The 12259-nt window shown below is 40.1% G+C and overlaps 1 protein-coding gene across 1 annotated transcript; it reads right to left on the bottom strand.

Annotated features, from left to right (window-relative positions):
• LOC114554416 (serine/threonine-protein kinase 35-like) lies at nt 1–11597 on the bottom strand. Its single transcript, XM_028576253.1, has 3 exons — nt 10890–11597; nt 9029–9770; nt 1–3363 (listed from the first exon to the last, which is right to left on the bottom strand). The coding sequence occupies exons 1-2, from the start codon at nt 11374–11376 to the stop codon at nt 9052–9054; spliced, it is 1206 nt and encodes a 401-aa protein (XP_028432054.1). The 5' UTR covers nt 11377–11597; the 3' UTR covers nt 1–3363; nt 9029–9051.
• Nucleotides 11598–12259: the final 662 nt, after the last annotated feature.

The raw sequence follows: 12259 nt of genomic DNA, 5'->3' as shown, positions 1-12259 counted from the left end.
TACGAGGTATTTCCAACCTTTATTGAAACAGAACCAAGATATGTACAAAGTCAGCAATAAAAACATTTTTCTTTTAAAGATGCCGCAGGTAGGATTGCAAAAATCCAGGACTCAGCCAAAACATTTGAACATTGACAACTTCTCAGTCCCTCCCCCCTTTCCGTTAAAGCCCAAAACGGTCTCCTACGCCCCTCCCCCAACAAGGGCATTTTTGCAAAATCACACTACAAGTTGCAGGTGGTGCCTGAAGAGCGGGATTTTTTTTATTTTTTTTATTACCTGCTTCATGTAGTTCTACTCGAACATAGGGTCAGTTTCAGCAAATATGACAGGAAGTTAGTTTTATAAGGCTTAACTACTGCACCTTTAATTAAAGCAAACAGCTTTAGCATCATGTACAACCAAGGACTGTAATTTTGAAATAAAGGGTCAAGTCATCTGAACACAATGTCCAGTGGTATAGTCCAGTTCCTGTCAGGATGAGAAGCAGAGGACTAAAAGAGAATGAGCCACACCTGGATTGTTCCATAGTGTATCCACAAAGGAAGAGTTGCATAGAAAAGTGTTGTATGTAACAAAAGTGACCCATTAGTCATCAGAGTTTAGTCAAACGTGGTGCTACTGCACACTATACAGGTACATTATTCAAACACCAAAGGAAAACCTCCAGGGGCAGCTACACAGACTTAAGGGGAATATGTTGAGGGTTTGCTTGAATCTCTTGATATTTTAAGTACATTCCTCTAAATTAAAGTATATGAAAGCAGTTCCTCAGAAATCAGAATAAAGAACGGTGTGTGAGTGGATAAGTCAGGCTAAGCGCTACCATTAGCTCACCTTCAATTCAAGATGATCATACCTACCCTACACAATAAAACACTGCACATACATTATGGAAACTGAGGAACCATTTTCACAGAAGTTGAAGAAATTAACTCCGTACATCACGGCCTGTGTTGAGCTAAAAGGTGTGTAAACATCTGGACCAATGTAAACCCATTTCTCTCAATGCATCAGGAAAAACAGAAAGAAACAGTCAAAGCAACAGAGAGAAGTCAAACGTCACTTATTCCAAACCAATGTGATGCATTCACAATCCAAGGAAAACTGCACACATCTAACAAATACGTTGATGACATTAAATAAAAGTCTTAAAATCTGCCAGGCTGTCTCTAACTGAGGAATGTTTTTGTTGGAAAAATTTAACTATGGCTCAGAAAAGGAAATGTGAAAATGTGCAGAAACATGAGGTAGTACAATTAAAAAAAGAAATCGGATTCGTTGAAAACATTCAGGGTCCCAGTTTAGTTCAACATAACAGACTTCAGACCTTTGGTTTCAGGCCAAAAATATCAACCGAGATACAATATTCAGCTGTGGTTCACAGTACAAATGTTCCAACATGCTTCTAAGCTCGTTTTTTTCACATCACAGGCACAATTAGACCTCACAAACGGCCTGTGGCTGATTTTAGCAACACTTAGATAAAGTGTGATTATTTCTCAACAAGAAACATCCGATTCATCACAGTTTAGAACTCGTAATCCACCCAAAACGCTAAGAAACAGCTCTGCGGCTTTGCTCCTTTAACATGAATGGCACCTGTTCAAACATTCAATCTTCAGTTCCCTTTAAAAATTAGATTTTACTCAACAAATGTTCTACAGAAAAACAGTACAATTCCAAATAGTAAATATATGTATAGTAATAATACATTTATCATTCCTCATCCATAATTACACCCAAAATACTGAAGAAACTAAATTATCGAGACCATATACCATGAATAATGTATTTGGAGTGCCAAATCAAAGAACAATAGACCGCTGATCTAAATGTTACCTGACTTGCAAATTCAAGGCACCACTAGGTATAACCAATGAGATTACAGTGAAAATCAAAGTGTCCATGAAATCAAATAAGCTGCACTCAGCACTGGGTTTCTAGTCAAAGAAGAGGGGTAACGTAATGTCGGGCCTGTGTATGTCCTGCATGTCTCCAGATATACTCTAAACATTCACACCCATCACGTGTCTAGTTTACGCCGCGTTTCAGAATTTTTCTTTTAACTTTCCCTATGTACTCATAACATACTTGTAAAGAGTATGAAAATTTACTTTTTAAACAATTTTAACTGCAATTATGCTTAAATTTGACCCGGGATTTCCTTACATAGCTTTTGCATCTATGCCAGCAAAAATTCTTTATCCATTTCCATGAGAAACTCTCAGACAGACCCAGTCTGCTAACTAGGTTTCACTATTTGAGCTTTAAATGAACGCAACACTGATGTGAACCTTAGGAAGGTGGCAGAATTATGAAGTGATCAAAACCCAGTCTAAAAATACCTAGCATTATCCAGTGGCTTATACGTTTCTTACTGTGGGATTAAAGACATTTGTCAACCATAACAAATTCTGCATTATTATTAAGTTAACGATCACTTTAAAAGCTTTGGATGATTCAGGAGATAGCAGGCAATGCACATGATGTTAATGAACATGATGACTTGATCACAGTACTGAAATCACAAGCTTTTTGCAAGTTTTTAAGATTAGCCAACAGTCTCAATTGAATTTACAGAAAACTGACTGTATATATGAATATATGAAAGAAGATTTTACAGTCACTCACTTCTAATAACTAACAATGACTCCTGTGTAGTGTTCTTCCATGTAAACCAACAGATGTCTGGAGAAATTCAAACCCAACAACAGAAAAAGGATGTTGACACGTTTTTTTTTGTCAGTACATAAAGCTGTCAAATCTCCCTGGGGAAACGCAGGGCAATGACGTTCCCTAGTGTGGCGACCAACACTACAGCATGGGGAATACAATCCAAACTGGCAGCAAAGTCAAACATCTGACATTAAACCAGACTCCACTCAAGTTTTAGACAACAGAAACTCCACCACTTGAAGTGAGAGGTTTTCCAGTAGCAGTTGTTTTCATCCAATATTATCAAAATGCCCGACACACGGAGACGATCGCCCCTACACACGTGCACGCATCTTAGCTTACATTTAGAGTCAATCGATGCACCGTCCTTTGTTAAGCAGTGTCACCATCATGTTTTCTGATGGGAATTTCTCCAAACCTCTATTCTTTGATGAAGGGATGGTTACATCCGTTTAATCAAGCTTCCCACTAAGCAGCAGGAATGTTTTCTTGCTTTATCATAATATACAGGTCAAGAGAAATATTCTCTATTGAATTGGCAGATTCAAAGAAAACAAAAATCCCATTTCAGCATCTAAACTTGACGAGTCACGAGTTTCCTTTGCTTCTCCTTTATCTTCACAGTCTTCAGCTCAAAGCAGCCAGACCCTCGCTGATGTAGCAGCTACCGGTAGAAACACAAGTCTGCAGAGAAAACATCAATATTGTCATTTAAAATGTTTAAAAAAAACAAACAAACAAACAAACATGTGGTTCAACAGTAACAGGCACAAACTGAGAATTTACAGTTTGTCTATGTGGGACATGGTCACCTTGAGTAAAGAGAAACACGTCTCAGGCTGGAATACTGCTAATTTAAGTCTCTGGAATGGCTGAAGAAGAAGAAGAAAAAAAAAAAAAAAAAAAAAAGGAAGTGGCATCTTGTCTGTCTCTCATCATTAATACCTCTTTCACACCACCTACCAGGGTTGGGCCAAGGTTGTCTGATCTGGGTTCAACCCTTCTTTTGGAAATTCAAATAAAGCCAGTCAACATGGGTATATCCCTTAAGTGCTAGTAAAGGGAGGGGCTTTAAATGTCATATTCAGTGAATAGCTAACATTGCATACTCCAGTCCAGCTGTATACCAGCAGAACTAATATTTGTATCTTGAATTTTCATTATACAGTAGGGAGAGAGAAATGCTTATTTTGTGTTTGTTTCACAATGATTACATTCTAAAGCACAAATAAATAACCAACAAACACTTGACTTCTCCTCTGCATATTTATTGCAAGGAACTAGGTTACTCTAGTATCGATTTTGGACTATTTTAAGACAAGGGGAGAACATTTCTATATATCATTAAAAGTTGGGCTTTGCTGTTGGCTTCACTATTTCTTAAAAAAGACAGAAAATTAAGAGATTTGCGCTCCCCAGCAGCTGCACTGAACTGCAGTCTGCAGATGGGTGTCTCTTGCGAGGGATTAAGAGCGCCAGTGCCGAGGTAGTTAAACAAAACTTATTTTCATGAGTTTACTTTCAAACGCTGGGTTTTTACAGGCAAAACTGCCTGTAAAACTCTGCTACAGCTCTGCAAAAGACAGAATAGCGAACATGCGGGCACCCACTGCCAGCAGATTGTTGGGAAATTAATTGAACCGCTCCGCTCTGCTGTTGAAGCTGCTGCGTAGATGGCGGAGGGTTAACCCATTCAAACACATATACGACCTGGGTATAACCCTGGTTGAGCCATTGGTGTGAAAAAGGGGTATAATAAAGTTAGGTACTACAGTTGTGTACTGAAACCCGGTGCCACACACACACACACACACAACACACAACACACACCTTTTGCTGTTTAAATAATAAGTTATTGTTACATTAATAAATCATTTCATTTTGACCATATGACCGTAGCAATAAACAAGCAGTTCTTTAAATGTCGCAGAATGTCATTTTGCGCTATTTTTGATGTGTAGCCACAGTTTGTTCCCAGCTATGCAGTCATAGAGTTTCCACACGCACTCTGTTACATAACAGACTTAAAAGAGGTTGAGAAGCTTTATCCTGCAGCACACGAGACAACACTGACTTGTCAATTTTATGTAGCATGGGAATTTGGCCAACAGATGGAATGTAACAGAACAGTCTTTTGCTATTGGGTACGTAACATGACAATATGCCCTGGACTGCCTCTATTCAAAGTCTTTGACACAGTCTTTGCATATACTAGTGAAAAATGATCAAAAACACAACTCCTAATATTTGAAGGGTTAGTTCACCCCAAATCACAAAATCATTCTTACTTATCCCAAGCTGTACCTACACAAGCACATAATGTATGTGTTGAGGATTGGATATGATTTGACTTTTGTCACCAACTCAATACAATGCAGGTGAGTGGAATTTAATAACAAAATGTGTTTCTCCAGCAACAATGTCCCAGTGTTCAGTATTCTTTTTTAACCTTTTGACTAAATCATCTGGAACTTTAAAGTAGTAATCTGAAAGATTTTTATTTAAATAAAAGTCTGTTCAGTCCCTATCTATCACAGAATGAGGTAACATAATAATGATTGAGTCTATGGCCCACTGATGAAAGCAACATTGATTGGAAACATCAAACTCGGCGCACAGTTAGTGATCGTTTTCTATAACCCAGCAGTATTGGTCCGCCAGAGAGGGTAGGCGGAGTTAGCGCAACAGACTTGACCTTCAACTCCCTTGTGTGTGAAGCGCCGTCCTGTTTGGATCTCTGCGAAGGGTTTTTCCTCCATAGAGGAATTTTTGGTGCCCCCCAAAATGATTTTAGCTAGCCCCAAAAAGGAAAATCACTGGCACCAAAATTAAAATAATTGAGAATAAAAATAAGGGAACACAGACTCATTGCCTTTAGCGTACACGGACCGATCATGCTGCCGTGCATAGTCGTCCCCAAAGGCCTATTCTGACCCAGGAAAAACCCTGGATCCATGGTAAGTGAGAGCCAAAACACACCTGAAACTATGGCTTATCACCATAGTTGCCGCCAAAGAAAACGAAATGGAGATCTTCAAGACTTTAACGTTCAACTCCAGTTAAACCAAAAAGAAAGCAAAAGGCCCAACATGTCATGGCTTGGATAAGACAGGGATGTCTCGATGAACTTTTTTTTCCGGACCGGTTCCTGATCCTTTTATATTACCCATCTGCCGATACAAAGTCTGATTCAATGGTTATATTTACCCAAACGTTGAATGAATGTGCATTTGACACATCGAAATACCATGTGTAGCCTCCTAAATTTGACACACCTTACTTTCACAAGCTACTTAATCCAAATTCGGACAGTCCTGGTTCAAACTATGCAGTTTGTACACTTACAATGATTGATATTTGAATGAAAGATTAACTGGGAGAAGGCACCTTCTGACACTGATGTGACACAACCCCTAGAGAGAACACAAATCACTCAGTTGGAATTGTTGGAACTAAAGAAATACTCAGTCCACTCTGATTGTACAGTGTCTCAAACACAAAACCATGAGATTAAGTAGTATCTCCCAATATTCCTTGGAATGACATTGCTATCAATTTCATAAAAAGTTATATATTTGTAGTATTTTATTAAAACCCAAATATAATTTTAGAAGTGAAAAAATGGCTCTACAATAGAGTATTTTTAGAGCAGGATGGTCTTTTAAAAAGGCACAGTCCATGCTCAAAGACCCCACACACCTGGTATTAACATGTGGTCTATATCTGGATATATTATCTGGAAAATGACATGATTACGGCCATTGAACTTGGGATGAATAAGTGTTCTTGTTCCTCATTCTGAAGATTAGATTGGATCTAAGAGAAATAATGCTGCTGCATTTGCTAGGGCTGTGCAATTAATTCAATTTCGGCTCCCAACGATCACCAAATTAGTATAATCGAGAAAAAAACGATTATTTTGCCATGTTCTGTTTTGCAAGAACACTCATTTTGTCTTGTGTTCTGAATGACACGCGCACATCCACCCCTCCCGAAGCCAGTCAGGGAGGTAAGTCGTGTGCATATCATCCGCTGGAATTGAAAAACTCAGCGCGAGTAAAGATGGCAGCAGCGTTTGGTGAGCAAAAAAAGGCAAAACCAAGTCAGTTGTCTGGGAACAGCCAACGTTAGCTAACCTTCGGTCCCGCTGTAGTAGACGTATTTCCCCGACACGCTGTTTTCACTTACTGTTTAACATTTTTTCCAGCTTAGTAGGGCTGCATAGGCATACTGCTCAAAACCAACATGAAAAAACATAGTAATGTTCCCCTCAGCATTTAGTTTTGTTGTTAAACTGTATGTAAATGAGCAGGGACGTTAAATCACCTGTTTCACATAACGTTACTCTAAGGTGCCGTCTATGTGCTGGATTTTTCCTAAGGTTAGCTAGCAAATAAGCCCACTGACTGCGACATTATTGTTGATATTTTGGCACAATGTTTAGTAATGACAGTAGTAGTGTTCATAGTGAGTGAACATGTGATGTGAGATGCACATTGTGTTAGGTCTGTGGAACTGTTCATTAGCTGTGGAACTTTATGTGTGATATCTGTAAAGCTGAACCGACTCACAGTAGTAAAACAGATTTTATTCTGATCCAAAGACTCTTTCTGTGAGATAAAGGACACTAACAGATTATACCCTGGACACTATCCATTATAACCAAAAGTTAATGAGCAATCATGTTAAATAATCGTGATTTCAATATTGACCAAAATAATGGTGATTATTTTTTCCATAATCGAGCAGCCTTAGTATGTGCTCTACTGATTTCCTTGCCTGTGGCTTTTTGTTGGGCAACTTGAGAGAGCAGGGTTAGGCGGCAGTGTTAGGTGACCTTATAACATGCTCACAGGATTCTTTTCTCAAGAATGTAGCCTGACTACAGATTGCATTTACCCCCGACTGAGATTTGGTCACAATGTGAGCCAAACCACCTCCAGATATGGTCTGACTAATTGGATAGCGTTCCGATTACAATGCTCTCTGTGTGCAATTACATCTGCATCAACGAGTTTGTCTTTATCAAGGTAAGATATCCAGATACAAACCTAGGGTTTAGGTCAGAGAGCATTTTATCTGAATTCAGTATTTTATCGGTTTGATTCTTTGGTATCCCTAATCAAATCTACTTACGTTTATTTCTTGACATTTTAAGTAAATACAATAACAGGCACTACCATTTCTTGGCTGAGAGGGCAGAGGGTGGTTGCGCAAGACACTGAGCAGTCCATACATACCCTTCTCATCTCCGTGCGTGTTGTAACTCTGTCCGACGGCCCCACTGGTAGCTTAGCCTAGCACGGATCCTGAAGGTAAATCGGTTCCAACTAGCCTACTGCTCCGAATAAGTGACAAAATAACGCCAACATGTTCCATTTACATGTTGTAATTTGTATAGTCACAGCGTGTACAAATGACAAGGTCACATGAGACAAAGCCATCTTCTAACCGTATACAAACTGGGAACTATATTCTCAGAAAGGCGAAGCATTGGTACTGTCTGCTCGGGGCTTCTTAGGTGCTGCAGGCATATCACTCCGCCCAAGTAGCACTGCTTCGGCTTTCTGAGGGCGCCATCTTGGAAAACAGTCATGAGCAGTCCAAAGACGAATGCCGTGCAACCAGTAACATAGCTCAAACACAGCGTTCGTGATTCGACTGCTCATGACTGTTTTCCAAGATGGCGCCCGCATGTAAACATGAACGCTACGGTCTTCATTAATCTATCTTTTTAATAAACTGTCTGTACACTTAAAAAGTTCTCAATGCTTCGGTTTACATGTAAGGACCCTCATTATGCTACCGTTGAAGCGTGGTGCTATTTTGAGCCTCGTTAGTGGTATAAAATAGAGATTTACCATCAGCCCCGAAAGGTAGCGTTAGCACCTAACCACCAATTTGCAGTAACTTGTTTAAAGCTAGAGACACATTTGATTAGCATGAAAACAGATCCCAGAGAATATTCAACTCGGTACACATTATTAAATCCTAGGTTAATTTTTCGCTGGAATTGTCCTTTAAATAAGAGGTGCAGTAATTCATAAACGAGAAAAAGAAAGAAAAAACACTGAAATGCTAAATTTTAGATTCTATAAAACAGAAGTGGGGAAATAGTCTGGGAAAATAGTCTGGAAACATTAATATTTTCCATACTTTTTTTTTTTTTTCTCCCCATACTTATTCAGAACTGATGACTAAAATCAAATTCCATACCTTTCCATATTGTGTAGCAACATTGTAAAAATAAAAAACGGGATAAGATTGTGTATCTGGATCCTGCCTGAAAAAAATTGTGACATGATAGTTTTGCAGTTTTTTTGATTATATGAAGATGAAGGCATAGTACCTGTGAAACAATGTGGTTGAGGGTCATGCAGCACACGTAACCTGGTCCATTCTGGCCTGCAGCTCAAAAGCATCGGGCCGGTCCTGAGGGTTGACGGCGAGCATGTCCTGCAGCAGCTTCCTCACTCCATCGGACATACATGACCTGCGTTTCTGTGGGATGTTTAGTACCATCTTTGGATTCTCCAGCAGTGCCTCGCCCACCGGCACAATGTCCACTCCTTGTCTCACATAAGAACCCAGCAGCTCCCGCTTAGACTCAGCATCAATGAAAGTAATTCTCTCCAACATGGCCCAGATAATGATGCCTAGGGCAAATATGTCCGCTTTGGCTGTGTAGTGACCCTCCCACACCTCAGGAGCCATATAGAAGTCTGAGCCACACGCCGATGACAACCAAAACTTGTTGACATTAACGCTTTTGTTCTTGTCTTCGCCTTCTTTACGCTCGTTGCGGTTTCCTAAACCAGCGCAAACTTTACTCAGGCCAAAGTCAGCCACCTTGAGAATTGGAGTCCCTGACTTCTCTGAGATGAGGATGTTGTCAGGTTTGAGGTCTCTGTGGACAATGTTGTTTTCATGCAGGAAAGCAACGGCGCTGGTCAGCTGCAGCATAAAGCTGTTGTTGGTTTGTGAGTTGGGCCGCCGAGACAGGATGAACTGGTTGAGGTCGCCGCCTTCACAGAACTCCATGATAAACCAGAGGTAACAAGACTCCTCTGGAGGACCAAGCATTCTCTCACCTGCAACGGATGCACACCGGTCATTCGCACAGTGATGCAAACATACACACTACTTCAAACAGCTACATGTGCAAAGAAAAATAATCTATTTTGCTTTTAAAAAAAATGTATATTATATTATATTTTTTGTGGTTATGTAATGCAACACAATGTGTGTGAATAATTCTAACGATTTGATACCAGGCTGAAATCATTATACTTTCCCAACAGCCAGTGAATGTGCACTCACTAACTAACTAACTGACAGTAAGCAATTCCACTCCAATCTCTTTGGATGTGCCCTGCCTTTCTTTATCAGGGTGTTGCTTGAAAAGGTTATGTGTGGGTGGTATTTATCTGAATCTCAACACGCTGAGACACTGTGGAACCATTACACAGCATCTCCAACATGCTTTGGCATGAATTTTAGATGCGGTTAGAGGAGAAAAATCATCATTAAATGACCCACTGTAAGCCAAAAGAACTGAGGTGTATCCATTATGAATAGACTGTCTACTATTTATGATGCTAAAACGCCTTCAACAAGTCCTTGACTGAGATGCATATTTCAAATACCTGTAAACAGATCAAGTACCAGAACTATAAAAGCAGGTATAACTGCACACAGTTGGTTTAGAGTGATGGCCAGTCTGCGTTTCACAATATTACCTTACTGTGATTTATCATAGAAACCGCAAAGGGAACCAGCACAGCACATTAAGACAGGCTTAAAAAGGCAAACACTTTGTTGACGTGGTGGGTTTGGTTTACGTTAATTGACTATCAAAAGGAATGTGTAAAACACCTCTGTGAATACTGCCAACACAGCAGACTTCATTTTAGTTTGTGTGCCTAGGGAGCTCCCTTACAAAATCTACCCATCCCCCCCCAGCGAGTCTGTGTCATGGCGACAAAAACAATGCTACCTCCTGCTTGGAATAAGAAGTCAGAACTACATTATTACATATATTGCAATTTAACATTTCGTTGGATATATCGGATGACCACCAAAACCCATAGCTACAACACTACAGCTAGTTTCTGATGTGTTGCTTTTTATTAGGCAAAAATCTAAACCAAAATGCAGCTCTTAACATAACGTTACACAGCTAACGTTGAAGAGCTAAAGAGCCTCACCACCTTTTAGTGAAGTCTCCACCAGACGCAGGTACTGTTTGGACCTTTTGTTCCCATGACTCATTTTCTGAGCCATACCGTTCCTCTGTAGCACACACTCTTCCAGTTGTACCACATTTTGATGCCGTTTTTCCAGACTCGCCAGCGCCCAGAACTCCTGCAAGGCGAGCTCTACGTTTTCCGGCGCGTCGCATCGCAGTTTCTTCACGGCAACTTTCGCACCGGTCCTCCGGGCCACCGCTTCGTACACCACGCCGTATGTGCCCCTTCCCACCTCCCGCAGCAGGCTGTAGCGGGGCGCCATGACCCTGCGCTCCAGACTGTCCTGCTTGAAGAGGCCGATGTCCTCCTCCATGTCATGGCCGTCTTCCGTGTTTCCAACGCTCAGACACCGCAGCACACAGGACTCGTCAGCTCGTGCTACAGCTTGTTTGTAGGCTCGCGCGCTCCTCGTGCGTCTCCGCCAGTTGTCCCCACCGACTGTATCCATACGTACTCACGAATCATTCACGATTCAAACAATACATAGAAAAACGTCCACATGTTGTCAACAACAGCCGTGTCCTTCCGACCCCTCGCTCTCCTTTCTTTGAACAGAGAAAACAACAAAGTCAGGCCAAAGAAGGGAGCAGGGTCAACTGGAAGATGAGTGAAACTCGCTTCAATACATAACAGCATTTCCGGTATAGACCTACGTAATAAAACACACAACATTCTTCTTCTTCTTTAGATTAGGCAGATTAGACGATGCAATGGCGTATCACTGCCCTCTGCTGTTTGTTACAACTTTCTATATACTGTATATGGTTACAACCAGTCTTTTACATTTATTATACCAGTGGTGGAGAAAGTATACATTTCAAATCCTTCACTTAAGTAAAAGTAGTCTACTAAAACCACACTGTAAAGTAAGTAAGTATCATCAGGAAAATGTAGGACTACTTAAAGTATTAAAAGTAAAAGTACTCAATGCAAAAAAATCCTCACATTTTAGAAACTGGAAATGATCAGTTCTGTCAATCAACTAAGTTTTTAATCTGCTAATCATTTGAGATTTAGGCTACTTGTAGGCTTATATATTCTTGAGTAGTTTAATTTAAAATAAAACATCATATTTTATAAAATACATGTGTTTCGTGTGCAAAAATCTTACCGTAATTAGTAAAGTAACAAGTAATTTAAGCTGTCACATTAATGGAGTAAAAAGTAATATTTATCTCTAAAACAGAGCGAAGCAGAAAGTGGCATGAAAACAAAAGACTCAATTAAAGTACAAGTACCTCAAATTTGTACACTTGAGTAAATGTACTTAGTTACATTCCACCACTGTCCAACTGCTGCTCCCAGGTCTCTGAAAAGCTTTTACTTCGTAG

Source organism: Perca flavescens, chromosome 4, assembly GCF_004354835.1.
Source record: "Perca flavescens isolate YP-PL-M2 chromosome 4, PFLA_1.0, whole genome shotgun sequence".
Classification (NCBI taxonomy): Eukaryota; Metazoa; Chordata; class Actinopteri; order Perciformes; family Percidae; genus Perca; species Perca flavescens.
The sequence above is the reverse complement of the archived record's forward strand: the minus strand, read 5'-3'. Positions and strand labels throughout refer to the sequence as shown.